At 30.3% G+C, this 16,862-nt stretch overlaps 2 protein-coding genes across 2 annotated transcripts; one reads left to right on the forward strand and one right to left on the reverse strand.

Moving 5' to 3' along the window:
* The first annotated feature begins 7,442 nt into the window (after positions 1 to 7,442).
* On the forward strand, positions 7,443 to 7,886 carry LOC108202282 (uncharacterized). Its single transcript, XM_017370670.2, has one exon. The coding sequence runs from the start codon at positions 7,443 to 7,445 to the stop codon at positions 7,884 to 7,886; it is 444 nt and encodes a 147-aa protein (XP_017226159.1).
* Positions 7,887 to 11,796: 3,910 nt separating this feature from the next.
* On the reverse strand, positions 11,797 to 15,454 carry LOC108201226 (2-oxoglutarate-dependent dioxygenase 19). Its single transcript, XM_064085121.1, has 5 exons — positions 15,200 to 15,454; positions 14,690 to 14,822; positions 13,982 to 14,033; positions 12,699 to 13,026; positions 11,797 to 12,039 (listed from the first exon to the last, which is right to left on the reverse strand). Exons 1-5 carry the CDS (start codon positions 15,452 to 15,454, stop codon positions 11,797 to 11,799), a joined length of 1,011 nt encoding a protein of 336 aa, XP_063941191.1.
* Positions 15,455 to 16,862: the final 1,408 nt, after the last annotated feature.

Below are 16,862 nucleotides of genomic sequence, written 5' to 3' on the forward strand. Positions count from 1 at the left end.
TTGGATTCAATTTATGTATTATAGATTAACCAAATCCCTTTCTCTAATTCTCTCTTTTTGAGAGTTGACTCCTGTAGTTAGGGATTCAGTCATCACTTCTCTATTTTAGGAATCTTAATCATCCTTGTCAATTAGTCCTTTCGCTATCTCGTCTCCTCTTTTATTCAATTTTTCAATAAAATTGAGATCTAATCTGTTCGGATTAGATTGTGTTGAGTATCTTGCTATCAAAATTGTTAGTCGTGCCCATTTTTTTGGAATATTAGTGTTCCATCCTTTTGCGATGTCAGTGTGTTATATTTTGTTATCCTTGTGTGTTAAAGAATGTGGATATTCAATGTGTTAAGATATCTGAAAAACCAAATGATTATTTGTTTGGCTTGTTCTTTATTTTGACAGTCGGTAGTTTGTCCCGACTAAATTTCAACATTTGTCTTGTTAAGCGTTTGGTTTCAATAAAAGAATTTGTTTGTCAAAAGAAATTTATCAAAAAAAATTATTTGTAAGAACCCAATTCATGTCACTTTCATTTGAGTTTACAAATAATTACAATCTCATTATCAAAACCGTTCGACTTGTTTTAAGTTTTTAATTAAAACTGTTAAAGAATGTCATGAATGCAGTCAATAATTTACAATTTTTTCAACACATAATTATCAGAGAGATTTTATGTATTGTTCAAAAATTCCACGATTAATAATTAATCAATTGAAGGTGCATATTAAATAACAATCAAGACAAGAATTAATTTTTTGGTAAAATTATTTTTAGTGAGTAAGTTTTATTATGTTTTAATTATCTAATTAATTTTGGAGTGAAGTCATCCACTGATTCGCACTTTTATCTATTTATTTATAACATGCATGTACTTAGAATAATATACCTATACTATAGTTCAATCTCGATTAAACAATATATGGTAAAATCATAATTTCGTTAAAATAACATAAAATTTTCCATCTCAACAGAAAATATATTTCTTTATAATAATTAAATTCGGTATTACATGATTCTGGATTTATTATTTTAAAATTTTATTCCCTCTGTCCCAACGAATAATATATGTTTTGGACAAAAACTTCCTAACGTATTTTAAGACTTTTATATAATATAATTTAATATATTATTTTGAAATTCATTTAACTAAATAAGAATTTAGTTTAAATTTTCACAAACAAAAATTTTAAGAATAAGTTATAAAACTTATTCAACGAGAAATGCATGAAGCGGGTATCTGTATTTGTACATACATTTTCTTTAAAATATCGTTTGACTGATTGCAACTTAATGTTTGTTCGACTCGATCATTGGTGTAGATGCCGTATGACTTTTTATTATTAGATTAACACCTTCGTTTCAAAAAGAATAAGTTATAAAACTAAAACAAACTTTTGAATATATGTCAAGTAACAAATATGGCCTATTAATTACAGACATTATTGAGAAATTTGTGATCAGAAATCGGATCCCTCGTACATTTCTTACTGAGATTTATTCTAAAATACTTCATGTTAAAAAAAATAAAATTACAAAGGAGTCTACCGAGGAGTATAATTCATGTGCTCCGGACATTTCTAATCGTGATTCAAATATTCAAATTTGAGATAGTTTTGTCCCAAATCATTTTAAAATGTGTACTATAAAGTGATCCAAATTTAGATGAGTAAATAGTACTGGTCCAAATTTGGATCACTGCTATTCATTATCCAAATCTTTTAAACATTAAAATATTATTATTTGATAATTTTGTTAATGTTATTAAAGATAGATTAATTGAGATTAGAATATAATTAAAATGATGATTAATTATAAATTAGAATCTCAAATATATAAAATTTTGAAATACGTGAAAATTAAAAATATGAAACAAAATAATACAACATAGATGATTAAATGATAATATAACTTTAAATAAAAATTAAACCGATTTAGTCATCGACTAAATCATTTATTGTTACTCCGAGATAATCAACATACACATAATTGGTATTTTGAGATCCTTGAGTTTCTTGTTGAGATGTTCGAGTTTGGGATGTGGACCTTTGTTCTTGAATTTTGAAATTCACTAATTGAGCATTTGCGAGAGGAATATACTAATTCTGAGAACGTAATAATTTTATGTAATATTTTAATACTTCTAATTTATTTTTATGTGTTGTTCTATCTTTTTCAGATTATTTTGTAACATTTTATTTATGTCTAGTTGTTAATTTTATTATTATAATTAATAATGAAATAATTAATCTTTTTTTAAAATATCTGAAATCAATGTATGTGAATATAATAAAGATAAATGAATTTGGATCTATATTTAGATCATATAATTGGAATAGGATTTGATTCTCACCCCAAATTTGGATTATTTGATGATGTGAATTCGGATATGTAATTAGAGTGAGCCTCAAAATCCAATCTAGCACGGAACCACTAGTTTTATTGCTCGAACAAAAGATTATATACACACCACTAGGTTTATTGCTTTAACAAAAGATTATATATACATAGGGTTGAAAATAGATACGGAGACTATCTGATGTTTCGGCTTATATCCGGCTCGAAAATATGATACATATCTTATATTCGTTTTAAAAATGATCTAATTCTGACAGAAAAATTAAGCCCGTATAATATATGATCCCGGATATGAGCACACCTATACCCACTCAGATTCGGTCTCATATAACTTTTCATAATATGATCCTACCTTAATACTCGAATATGATCTATGGTTGATATTCGATTCAAACTAATATACATAATATATTTCAAATTCATCACATTTGTAATGTAATTAAACAGTCATCATTTTATTAAATTTTTATATCTTATGTAAGTTTATATCTTTATAAAATATGATTGATATAATGTGACAATACTTATATCTTCGTATATATATTTAATATACCAACATATAATTATAAATTTTAATTTAAAATTATTATACTTTATAATAGTATGTTTACCTAGACTAAATGATAATTATTAAAATAATAATGATATATAATGTTAGTAGATCATATCTGCCTCATATTCGATGGATCATAAACTACCTGGTTAAAATATAGAAAATACGATACTGGATCATACTCGGTTCAGATCCGGATCTGAAATACCCAGGATTAATTTATATCCGAATAGGGTTAATTATCTGGTTGTTCACTGAAGTGGGCTTAATGTATCAAGTTGGTCACTGAAGTGAAAACGGTATCAAAATGGTCATTAAAATCACCATAAATATCAAACAATTACCTTAAAATATGAGTTCAAACAATAAAAATATTATTTATAAAATTTTACACATCATTTTTAAATGTTACCACAACCAACTAAACGGTTATGATTTCAAGTATTTATGATAATATATTTAGATTTTATAAAGTTTATTTATTATTTATTTATTATTATATAGTTATTTTCTTTGTTTTAATTACAAATAAATAATAAATAAACTTGATAAAATCTAAATATATTATCATAATTACTAGAAGTCATAACCTTTCACTTGATTATGGTAACATTCAAGAATAATGTGTAAAACTCTGTAAATAATATTTTTACTGTTTGAACTCATATTTCGGGGTACTTGTTTGATATTTATAGTAACTTTAGTGACCATCTTGACACTTCAGTGACCAATTTGATACATTAAGCCCTCTTCAGTGACCAACTAGATAATTAACCCTATCCGAATAAAATGATTCCGGACCCAAATCTGGACAAACTAAAAATAAATGATTCGATACTTAATGAGAGGGGTACCTGATATTAAGTGGATCATTTTAAAGCCCTAATGTCCTACGAAAAGTGTTAAATATATAATAAAATATAATATACTAGAACACGATAAACATACATCTTCTCCAACAACATGCATTATCTTATGTCCTAATATTAAAATATTAATATATTTTAATAAAATAGCATGTTGTTGGTTTTTATATTATAAAAATTTATTATTGTAATAAATTTTGAAACAATAAAAAATTAGATGGAATGTCAAAAAATTATTAAAAAATGTTGGAACCTGGGAAAATCCGATTCAAAATCCTGTTACTGGAAGCTCATCTGTATTTCATCGTTTCAACAACGGGATATTGTCGTTACTAAATCCTGAATTATTCACCCTAGATCTAGCCCTGTTTTACAGATATTTTTAATCATAATCCTGGAAAAAGTCTTAAAGAGACAAATATTAAAGACAGAAAAGAGGAATGGGGATAATATTATTTTATTTTAGTATTATAACTAAAATATGGTACTCCCTCCGTCCCATCAGTTCTTTACCGTTACGTCTTTTGGACGTCCCATCCATTTCTTTACATTACAAAACTTTCTCAAAATAGTTAATGGGTCCCACCACTTTATCACTTTTCCTTCCTTTTCACACTACTTTTACTCCACTATCTCTGTTTTATATATTAAAAATCGATGGGTCCCACCACTTCACCCACTTTTCTTCCTCTTTTTCACTATTTTATACATATTTCTTAACCTCCGTGCCCAAACCCAATGTAAACAATTGGGTGGGACGGAGGGAGTATAAGCCAATAAATATTCTCACATGCAATCTGCAGAGAGAAGCTAAGTACAAGGGAAGGCTACAAGCTAATACCGACAAGATTCAACTCAATAAAATATATTTATACCTCTCTGGATAGATAGATAGCTCATGAGTTATGGAACAAGGACAAGAGAATGAAATGAAGAAAATGGACATCATATGATTTACAGTATATTTTACACTCATTACATAGCTGTACCCACCATTTTTTAATTATTTCAACAAAATAATGTTGGGAGATCGAATTTTTTAGTGATGAATGCGTTACTCCTGTGGACTCGTATGTGAATTTTACTACTTTCGATAACTTGTCTTGATTTGTTTGAGGATGACAAAGACAGAGTCGAATTCGGATGTCCCGGAACAACGGATGAGTTTGATAATTTTTTTAGAGTTTGTAATTGTTCTTGACATAAAATTGTGATCAATGAATTTTGATTTGCGAATAAGTTATGTATTAGTTTATTTATCGAATAAATCATTTTTATTATAAATTCAAGTAGCATAGTTAAGGTCTCATCATTTTACCTGCTTTTCTTTCTTTTTCTCATTACTTTACACAACTTTATTCACTTTTCTTTGTCTCCATATCCATTCCAAACGTATACGAGGGACGGAGGGAGAATTTTTTTTAATATTTGCATGTAAGACATAATGTAACGTAGATTGTAACAATGATACCTTAATATTGTAACAAGACAAGAAATAATAACCAAGTTTGGTACATGAATTGACATATTGAAAAACAGGTACATATATAATCAGAAAATCAAGTAAACTGAAGCAATCATAGATATTAAAAAAAGTTTATTGATATGTTCAAACCTAAGTAAAAAATAAAGTATAATTTGTTTTAAGGATCAGAATAACTTGAAATAAATGGACATCATATGATTTAGGAGTATATTATACATTCATTATATGGCTGTGTCTAGGATTGAGAAAAAATCGATTTGAAATCGAAATCGAACCGAAAACAGGAAGAAACATAAATCATACTTTGTGGGTGTTTGGGAGGGGCTTATAAGCATGACTTTTGGATTCATAAATTAGAAACACTTATTTGTACTGTTTGTGTAAAAAATGAAGAATCGCTTATAAGAAGTTGAGAAATCTAGATTTAGGGCCGTTTGGGTGAGTTTAAAATAAATGCTTCTTGCTTAAAATTAAAAAGTGGAATAGAAGTTAGAAGCAAGTTAAGACTTATAAGTGATTAAAATGTTTGGTAAATAAGTAGAAGCCCCGATAAAAAGCTAGCATTCATAGCTTTTTATAAGCGCTTCCTGACTTTTTATACAAACGGTACGAATAAGTGCTTTCAACTAATAAAACCAGAAGCTCAACTTTTAAGTCGGAAACAAACACCCCCCACATCTTGCATTCAGATGCATTACACTGTAGAGTGTAGTTTCCTGACCATTACTTCTTTCTCAAACACTTAATCACTTATAAGTCTTAATTTGCTTCTAACTTCTATTTCATTTTTTTACTTTAAGAAAGAATCACTTATTTTAAGTTTAACCATACTATTCCTTTCTAATATTTTCTCTGAACATAAATTTAATTTCTATATTTCTGTTCCGATCTAAATTTCGAAAAATATCTATGAAAAATACGTTTTCTACGAAGCGCAAAAAGTCCAAACAGCTTTCCGCAAACTCGGATATCACACTATTGCAGCATGACTACCAAAGCACCATTTTTCCAGCAAAAGATACTAGTGTATCTCTGCAAGTAGATATACTCGAGTGGTCCAATGGAGAAATAGGTTCCTCCTGCTGTACTGCTGCTGTAATGCTGTGTAACGTCGAAGAAATCTAGTGACATAACAACAAAAGTACATCGGATATGGTGCATGTACATTTTAACTTGTTGTGTATGCATAGTTCAGTTCAAAACTAAAAATGTGAGTTTAAGGTCTCGGTTGTAGTGGGCCTTCTTGTTTAGTATCCAGAAAGTCTTGAAAAAGATTGTAGCACATTTTTTTGCCTTACCTAGTCCAGACCAGTAGATATTACTATGTAGATCCCCCATTACTTTATTCAACAACCGGCAAATTTAATTACTTGCAGATGGTCCAGCCCAGAGAATTGGGCCACCAGTTCCTCAACTAAACTAGTAAGAGAGATTTTAACTACAATTGAAATGAAACTAATAATTCTACCTTGCTAAAAAAGAAATGTGATCACCTTCCCAGGTTCTCCTTCCCTTTCCCTCGTTCTACAATCACCCTCTTAAAAAAAATTGACAATTTTATTTATTTGAATATATGAACGATATCGAGTGGTGAATTCTGAAATATCAGTATTTTTACGATGTGTGATAAATGTTGACAGTAACATACTTTTCGCGCTTATTATGTCAAGAAGTGTGATATATGTTGATACTAACATATTTTTCGCGCTTATTATGCCAAGAAGTGTAAAAAAATTGGGTAGTGAAAAATGAACCTAAACGTGATTATTTGACTGTAAATAAGAGTTATGGTTTGTTGTGAACATGTGTCATGTGTGTGGATCTTCTTATATCTTAATGAAAATTAGAGAAAATTTGATACCAACAGCTCCTTGCCAGTAGTCAATATGCAACATTGGAACCGTTGTGACCTTATGGCTATCGAAATTTTGGTTGCACTTGTTAGGAAACTTGTGTAATCTGGTGTGACATTTCTTTGTTAGGGTAGCAATATGTTACACCATCTAAACCGAGACATTTCACCTTTAATTATTTCTTAAGCTCTTAAACTCAACAACCCTTTTTATAATTGACCACTAAGCAAACCTTGATAACCACAGATTCATCCATTTCAAGTCATTTTGATTCTTATAACTCCACCCATTTTCTTAGACATCCAAAAACACACTTAAAACATTTTGAGCCAATGGGAAGCCAATGTAATCCGGGGAAATTTCGGTATGATCTCACCATGTCTAAGAGAACCCGAAAGCCACTGAACTGCGAGCAGGAATCGGATCAATCTAGTCTGAGTTCATGTTTATCAGAAAAAGAAAATTTGCAAAACGCGGGTGGTGAGGAAGCGGAAGATGAAAACTGTGATCACAGGAGCTTGAAGCAACTAATAAAAGGCAGGCATACTCTTGGCCAGCATTTTACTGAGGAACTGAAGCAGCCTAAGATTGTCGTGAAACAAAATGAAAATGGTTTGCAGGAAAAGCAGCTACAAATAGTGGTGAAAAGCCCTGGAGGGTCTAACAGAGTGAAGCTCAAGAAAATGGCCACTCAGTGCACCAAAATTCTGAGGCGTTTGATGAGAAATAAGAGGGGCTCACATTCAGGATCAACCAAAATAATGGCTATCCAGTGATCAGTATGGTCACTTGCTTACTTATCATTAAATTTTGATGCATTAATATGTATTCGTCGTTGCGTGATTGGTTTATCAAACGTCTTGCTACACATTCTAAAAGGTTTCATATCAATTAGCTTATATTGCGGGGAATGATATGCAGATCCCCTGGCTTTGTTGTGCAAATAGTACTATACAGGTTGACATATAAACATTTTTGATCAAGTACGAGTGAACTTATACATTAATAAACTGTTTTGTGAAATGTAATTGTAAACACAGTTCATCAATGCCAAGCTCTACTTAATTCTGACCATCATTCTGACAACGAACCTCTTTTTTTTTTTTATCAAATTCCTACATCAAAAAATTGGCACTAGAATAAGAGGCTTTAAATCAGAATCTTAGAAAAATTCCATGATGAACGTTGATGCATCTGTTTTTGCCAGTGACAACTTCTTATATAGGAATGGTTCTAAGAGGCCACCGGGGCAATTTACCCAATGAAAGAGCATGCGAGTTGAAGGGTCTGTTTCAGTTTTAAAAGCAGAAGCGGTGGAGGTGCTGGAAGCACTACACGGGACCAAGGAAATACCATAACAATCTTGTAGAAAGCGATTCAATGCTCTGTGCGACTGCAGTGAAATGCAGAGTAATTCATGAGTTCGATAACATTATTGAACGTTGTCGAGTGTATCTTGAGAGTACAGAAATGTTTTAGTTGATGAAGCTAGGAAGAAGTAAACAAGGCAGCCCATAAGTTGGCTTGGGCTAAATTACCTTGTGCTTTAAACAACTTCAAAATTATTATGTCTTGTCTTTTGTTTGAGACGTTGTTGGCGGATATTTCGAAGTATTTAATGGAATACATCTTTTATTTCAAAAAAAAAATTGAAAAATAGACTTGAATTGACATGAGGATAGAAGTCGGTAGGATATATTATTTGATCAACTTAAGTATTTTAATTTTTGTTTTTTAACAAAGATCAATTTCAACACTAAAATAATTAAAATATCGAATTTACTTATTATTATTATATTTTAAATAACGCATAATATAAAATTATCCAACACAAAATTTAAGGTGATCACTTATCATGTTAAGGGGTATTCATGGGAGTGCCCGTAAAAACTGTTGTGCTGTTAGAAAAAGTAATCGTAAAAAAGTGACGGCAATTCACGCCTAACCACAGTTCAGTCGGATCGGACCTCCACTTAGTTTCACCCAAACTTCATCTTGGGTGATGTTGTAGATATCATATTTTTTTTGATATTTGCATATTTTGAGTTATAATATATAAAAATAATATTTTTGATGAGGTTTGATAATGAAATGAAGTATGATAATTTAATGCAAAATGTGAAAAACAGGTTTTTCCAAAAACACGGGAATACATGTTTTTCTTAAAAATAATTTTTGAGCTGAAAGCCGTGTTTCGAAAAAACTGCTTTCAAATTTATTAAATAATTTTCACATGCTTTTGAGAAAAAAACTATTATTATTCTCTGCAACAACAATGAAATGCCTAAATTATTATTTTAAATTCATCCAACCGTGAGAACTCAATAAAAAAAATCACCATAGAAGATGAATGGACCAAGGTTCGGAAACATCGCAATGAGGTGCTTAGAGCATTTCCAGCAGCTTAGGCCTCATTTGTTAACGAGTGAACGAGACAGATATAGCTGGACGAGAAAAAGGTTAGCTATTCAGATTGTTTGTTGCTGTCGTAAATCAACTGAACGACTGGAAAATTCGCTGGACGAAAGAGGCTACATAACTTCGCTGGATGGTTCATATACCTTGCTTGTGTAAGTGTGTTGATGAATATGTGTGCTAATTTAACATATATTTGCTTTATATAATAACATCTTATATTATAATATATTTATGATTATAAAATTAATAAAATAAATAGTTAATTTTAATTAACAATATTTGAATCTTATAAAATAGTGGCTTATATATTAACACATCGATTATTATTTTAAAAGAAATGCATTTATTATTATATAGAGATAATTGATAAGAAATTTGTATTGTAAATTTTTTTCATGTTAATTTAATGAATTATCAATTATAAATCTTGTTTTCTAATAAAAATAATTATTAAATAAATTTAATATATAATTTTAAGTCATTCAGATTTAATTTAACAAATGATTCAAAAATACAATCATCCAGATATTTACTCATTCAGAATTTTCATTCATCCAGAAAATATGATCCAGATTTAACAAATGACTCCTTACATATATGGTGTTCTAAGAGCAACTCCAATAGCTTAGCTATTTGGAGTCTTAAACCAAAATATGAGAAATATGAGAAAATAATCCACTCCAACAGTATCCTAGTGATTCCTAAATCACTAACATCCATTAGCCATGTCTTATCTTTAGCTAACTTCTCTCCTCCCCTAAATCTTATTTTAGTAATAAATTTTGAAAACAAACATGTCCTCTCTCTTCACCTATTGAATTAGGACACTCTTGGACTTGCTCTAAAGAATGAATATAAGAAATATTGTTGGAGGCAAGAATAACTATTATTATCTTAAGTCACTGGAATCCAATATTTTATATTATATTTAAGGAATGTGTTGAGATGCTGTTGGAGTTGCTCTAAGCTATTATAATAGGGAATATGACATAAAACACAACTTCAACAGAGTCCTAGCAATTCCTTAAAAATTTACGATGCCAACTTCATTTCTCATTTTTAAGGATCATGTAACCATTCCTCATACTATTTTGAAGAATAAAATATTCACTTCTCTCCTTTTTCTCACTCTTTTCCTCCTTTCTCTCACTTATTACAAGTTGAATATAATGTTATAATAATAATAATAATAAGGAAATCTAAATAGAAAATGCTATTGTAGTTCCCATTCAATAAAATGTAGTAATCTCTTAAATATTGCATATTTTACTATATATTTAGGAAATCTGTTAGGACTCTGCTGGAGATGCTCTTAAGTTGCGGTTTCAAACAGGAACTTTTTCTCATGGCTAGGGGTGAGCAAAATTGAACCGAAACCGAAAAACCGAACCGAACCGTACAATTTCGGTTCGGTTTGGTTTCCCCTTTTCCAGAATTTCGGTTAATTCGATTTTTCGGTTTGAACCGAAATAAAGTTCGGTTTGGTTCGGTTTCGGATTTAATATTTCGGTTTAAACCGAAATAACCGGAATTTTATTAAATAAAAAAAAATATGTTTTATATATATTATTACATATGTGATATGTCCAGACCAGTAAGTCAGTAGCCTAAGTTTCTGATCCCAAACCCCCACCCCACCTAATCCTAACCCAAATACTGAAGCCGCGGTGAGCTAAATACCACGACCACGATTCCACCGATTCATTTACTCTACTCCACATCAGCAACTCTTCTTTGAGTTCTCTCCCGTGCCCAGGTTTGTCTTCGCTTTTAATTAGCTTGGATTACTTTTAGATAGCTGACTCCTGGTCCTGTTACTCCTCATGATGTACTTCTGTTTGTTTTAGCTTAAACTTAAAACTTTCCGACTTTAATTTGTTATTTCAGGTGGTGCATGAATCAAAGTGTTATTCGAACACTTTAATTGATGTTTTTGATTTCAAATTGTAAATTACAAATTAAATAGGATTTTTTAAAAAAAATTCGGTTTCTTAAAACCGAAACCGAAATAATTTGGTTGGTTCGGTTCGGTTTGGAATGGTAATTCGGTTCTGTTCGATTTCAAAAAAAAGTCAAATTCGGTTTTCAGTTTTTTCTTTGGTTCGGTTCGGTTCTGAACCGAACCGACCGAATGCTCAGCCCTACTCATGGCATAGATTTTTCCAACATTATATCAATCATATCACAAACATAGTCTTACAGACTTACAGTACATACAGGCCGCTTAATTTATTCGTGGCCAAATTAAGTAAATCAACAACAAAGTCTTCAGATCCTAACCAAATCCAAACTTGTTACTCCCTTTGTAGTGCTAGTTTGGTCGGCAATGAAATAATCTCCGTATTTCATTCCCCGATAAGCTGGTGGATTATTATCGTCCACAAACTCTGGTGCCGGAACCACAAGCTTATTCACCTCTGCTCCATATAAAGTAACCATTGATATTCTGGTAGTCTTGCTGTTCACCGTTGCCCTGTGTACAGCACTCTTGTACTTCCCATTTGTCAATATCTATTAATAACAATATGCAATGCAAAAAATTAGCACGTATTTGGATGGCTGAAACCTGAAATCTTCACCAACACTCAAATTTCGTTTGATGTAAATGGTGATGAAAAGGTTACTGAATAGGTATTTGTATATGGTTTGTCTAGTGTGTACCCATGAACATATACTAATCACTAAAAATCTATGAATCTGGATACTTTTGATTGGTGCGGTTGTAAATGCACGGACGGGATACATCATTATTAAAGAATGTAAGCAAATCAGAATAGGAGAAATTTATCAAATTTTATGCTTATCGTGTGCTCTTGGGCACACCATAGAAAAACCGTTTGTATATAGGTCCGGTACTACATACAATTGTTAGGGCATACTATAAACGAAGAAAGAAATCGGTGAATAGTTTAACTCTAAATTTTTGTTGTATATGTATGGGTGCTCCAGAAGAAACACGATTTAAATAACGAAAAACTCAAAATTTAAATCGAGTTTTTGTTATTTAGAGGTTTTTTTGTGTTCGATATATGCTACTAACATTAGCCTTTTATGGAACAGCTGACTTTGTATACAATAAAAAGTGAAAGTTTTAGTGATTTTATGTTTAATTTTACGCATGATCGATGCTATACATAAAAAAAAAAATATGTTAAGTCTAGGAAACGTACTTCCATATGATCTCCAAGGTTAACCATCAAGTAGTTTGGATGAACATCAACATTAAACCACACCCCATTCTGCTGTATCTGAAGGCCAGCGACTTCATTTGAAGCGAGTATAATCAAGAGCCCGAAATCAGTATGCGGAGATAAACCTACAGCAAGTTCAGGTTGTGGACATGGTGGGTATATGTTCATCGCAAAGAAGTCCATCCCCATATCCATATCTGCAAGGTTATATAAATACGATTCTTCAACTTCTAAGCTCTTTGAAACTCCTCTTAGCAAGTTCTTCATCACTTCTCTTTGTTTCGTACTAACTTCCAGCAATGTCTCACTGTCATGTGCATCATATAAGTGATATCAGTACTGTATTATTTTATAATTAAGCTCCTCAGAGTTTAATACATAAAAACTAGACAAATATATGCAATTGATTTTGTAAGAATGTTCTCGTACTACAACATACGTTGTTCAAAACGAGTATAAAAATATAAGTATTCCTACGCCAACAAAATTAGGTACTGTTTGGCATTGACGACATAGTTTTGCTAAAATGTATGCGAAAAACTGTTTGATAAATTAAAAAATAGAACAACCGTTTTTAGCTCAAAATTGCTTATTAGGAAAAGCATGTCCTGTACCGTTTTTAGCTCAACAATTGTTTTTTAGAAAAAATATTTCCTCTCATGCTTTTGAAAAAAAATGCTTTTAACTTTTAGGGGAAATTATCATAAATTTCACTATCAAACCTCAAAAAAATGTTATTTTTTTATACTATAAGTCTATAACTCATAACATAAAAATACCTAAAAAATTACCAAACAGCTAGCTTTCTAAAACAACATTTTTTTACAAGCACTTTTTCTAGTTATAGTACAATTACTTTTAACTCAAAATTCTCACAGTGTCTCCATAAACTAATTAGGTTGTATTTTAACCTTTTTAATATAGTTTCACGGTACAAAATTTTAAGATTTAGATTTCTTTTATTGTATTTCTACTTTTTTAAAATACTTATTTGTACTTGCTTTTATTATCGAATTCATTTCATAATTAGCAACGTGGTCATAAAAGATTATTGACATATAAGACCTATATTAATAAATTTAGATAGAGTACGCCTCACTTATACAAACTAGACTTTCAGCGTCGATAAAAAAACTCCCAAAATATCGGTTAAGTGGCGTATTAAATGTAGGATATACTATAAGTATAGGCTTTTAGCGTCGGTTTAGTAGGCGATGTCTCCACTTGTCATACTGTATTTTAAAAACCATCACATGCAATACCATAGTTCAAAACCCATCATAGATTGTGTTCTTCCATCAAATCTCTGTAACGCTGTTAACAAAAATGAGGGTAAATTCGTCATTTTACCTAAGTAACGACTCTTTTGCCTATTTAATAGAGTTGTTATTGGGGTAACATGATGAATCTATCTTTTATTAATGGCGTTACAGAGATTTGACGGAAGATTAACATAATCTATGACGGGTTTTGAACTATGGTATTATATGTGATGGCTCTTAAAGTACGATATTATAAGTGATGTCCCGTTTAAAATACATATAAACAAAATGCACTATAAGATTGATCAGTGTTCACAAAAATGACAGCTAATAAGTACTACCTTAGAAGAGTATAAATATTATAAAAAAGAAAATATAACTAAATCTCAAAAAAATGTGTACCTGAAACTACGTTAAAAGTGTTTAAATATGACCATAGTGACAGAACCTGATTAACAGGTACAGGAACAAGTACATGTACATTTATTGCGACTAACTATTTTGGGGACGTAGGGTAGGACGTAGCAATATTACTCTAAGAATATACATTCTTGCTTGTAGTTTAAGTCAAAAGCAAGCAAGATGTCGAAGAAGGTACATACCTAAAACCTTGGGGTTTATGAGGAGAGTTGAAATCAGGATGTAAAAAGAGTTTTAAATAATCTCTCCAGAACCGTACTCGTGTAGAGGATAAATTATTGCTACTACCGAACTTAATCCGGTCCATGACATCCTTCTTCATTTTAAACTCTTGTTTTTCATCCTCCGACATTAAGTTAAACTCTTCACACTTCTGAAACATAGCTTCATATAGTTCCTCTGGTATGCCATGATTTTTCACCTGTCAATTAATCAACCTCAACTAGTAATCTTAGAAACTCAAGAAAACCCTATAAAAACTAACAAAAGCGACATAATATATGGCTAAATGCAGTGATTCAAAAGTGAGAACAGTTAAAGTGCAGAACAACTATTATGCACTTATGTTACTTTTTTAATGTTGTATTGTTCTGCCGCAAAACAATGATGTTCTCAGTGTTCTCACATTAAAACGTGTTTTCCAGAGAGCAAGACCCTGTAACTAAAAATAAATATGAGCCATGCATAAATATGAGCCATGCATACGTGAGGATGATTTATGACTAAATATAGATATGAGCCATGCATGCATAATGATTTATGACTAAATATATAGTTGCTGGTGCATAACATTCATACCATGAAGAAACCCCAATCCCTACATGCTTTACCGAGCTCACACACAACTTTGGTTTGCTGATCATGGTCCTCAGAGATCAGGAGAGAGTAATCGATAACGGGGATGTTATCACCGGGCAGTGCAGTAGAATCAGTAGGGTTTTGGAAATAAGCATACTGAGAGGGGATGGAATTAGGAACCTTGTTACCACATGTAACCAAATTTTGGACGGAAGAGAAGATGTTTTGGTCCAAACTTTGTAGTGGTGAGGCCATATTCAGCAAATGGAGACTCCCACGGATTGTGGGGAGAAACGAGAAAATATGGGCCATATATATATATAGAAAAGAGTTAAATGCATAGTGTGTATTTAAACTATGCATCATATGCAGTTTGTGTACCTAAATTTTTAATTGAACACATTGTGTATCTCAAGTATTTAAGTGTGAGCAATTCATGTACTCCGTTAATTTTAAGTTGACAGACCTCTGTTAACTGCTTACATTGTTTCCTGTATACATTGCTTTGTTTTTCTTTTACTTCTCCCACTTGAGCGCACTTATCTTTCACTCTAAATGTAAGAAAAAATAACAAAATATCTAAAAGAAAAAAAAATGCGTTTTCGAAAAGAAGTTTTAACTCTGGGTTATTGTCATGAGCTAATTTATAATTTTTAACTAATTATTGAATTTATTGTTAAAATATTTTTTTTACACTTTCCTTCAAATTTCTATATATCCAAATTTTAACTTTTTCTAAAATATATTATCCATTATATTAAACTAGATTACAACAATAGTTTAAACTACTAATATTAATTGTTCATCATATATTTTAATTTATAATTCTATTGTGAATATAAACTATATTTGAATAATATTATTTATTAATTAAATAGATTTTTAAATAATTAACAAATGTGTTTGAATTAATACATTTTTAGTGAATGTGCTAAATATTTTTTTGACATATTGAGCAATTATTTAATATTTAAGTCCGTCAAAATACTAATTTAACAATCTACTTTAAGATATTATCTTAATGAAAATGTTTAAATATATTTTTTATAGGTGTTTAAATATATTTTAATTATAATTAAAGACTTACTAAATTTTTTTAATAAATTAAGGAGACACATAAAAAATATTAATTATGTAGAATTTGTTAACCACCTTCGGTGCTTAAATGGTTGGTTAAAACAATTTTTTTTTTAGAATTTGTATGACTTTTATGTCGATGAGACTGACTATATTTTATTATTACTTTTATTTTAAAATAATAGTGGTTTGAGTTTTTACGCGGAATTTAAGGTGTAAAAAAATGCAACTCTATACATAATTTTTCTTTATCAAAATAAATTATAGATGTTAAATCTTTTTTTAGAATTTTTTTCTAAACAAATAATGTATAGAAGTATCTTCTTTACACTTCAAGTTATGTGTAGAAGGTGTAAGTGAATATAATTTTAGAATGGAGTAAATATCTTTTAAATTGTTATTAATGGAATATAACTTTTAATATGATAATAGATGATGTAAAATATTTTTTACAGTCAATACAAGGAAAATATTTTTGCGGTTCGAGAAAATAATTATTTCAATACTTTAGATTTTCAACAGAATATTGTAAAAGAATTATAAAATTATTTTAATATTGTTCAAGAGAATTTTAAATTATGTGTAA

This window comes from Daucus carota, chromosome 9 (assembly GCF_001625215.2).
Source record: "Daucus carota subsp. sativus chromosome 9, DH1 v3.0, whole genome shotgun sequence".
Classification (NCBI taxonomy): Eukaryota; Viridiplantae; Streptophyta; class Magnoliopsida; order Apiales; family Apiaceae; genus Daucus; species Daucus carota.

Excerpts from the sequence above, each read along its gene's own strand:
- LOC108202282 (XM_017370670.2), top strand. The coding sequence starts at position 7,443 with ATGGGAAGCCAATGTAATCCGGGGAAATTTCGGTATGATCTCACCATG.
- LOC108201226 (XM_064085121.1), bottom strand. The coding sequence starts at position 15,454 with ATGGCCTCACCACTACAAAGTTTGGACCAAAACATCTTCTCTTCCGTC. Across the intron at positions 14,034-14,689 it reads CATGGACCGGATTAAGTTCG|CGTTACAGAGATTTGATGGA; the intron begins GTAGTAGCAATA and ends TTTTGTTAACAG. Across the intron at positions 12,040-12,698 it reads ACCTTGGAGATCATATGGAA|ATATTGACAAATGGGAAGTA; the intron begins GTACGTTTCCTA and ends TGTTATTAATAG.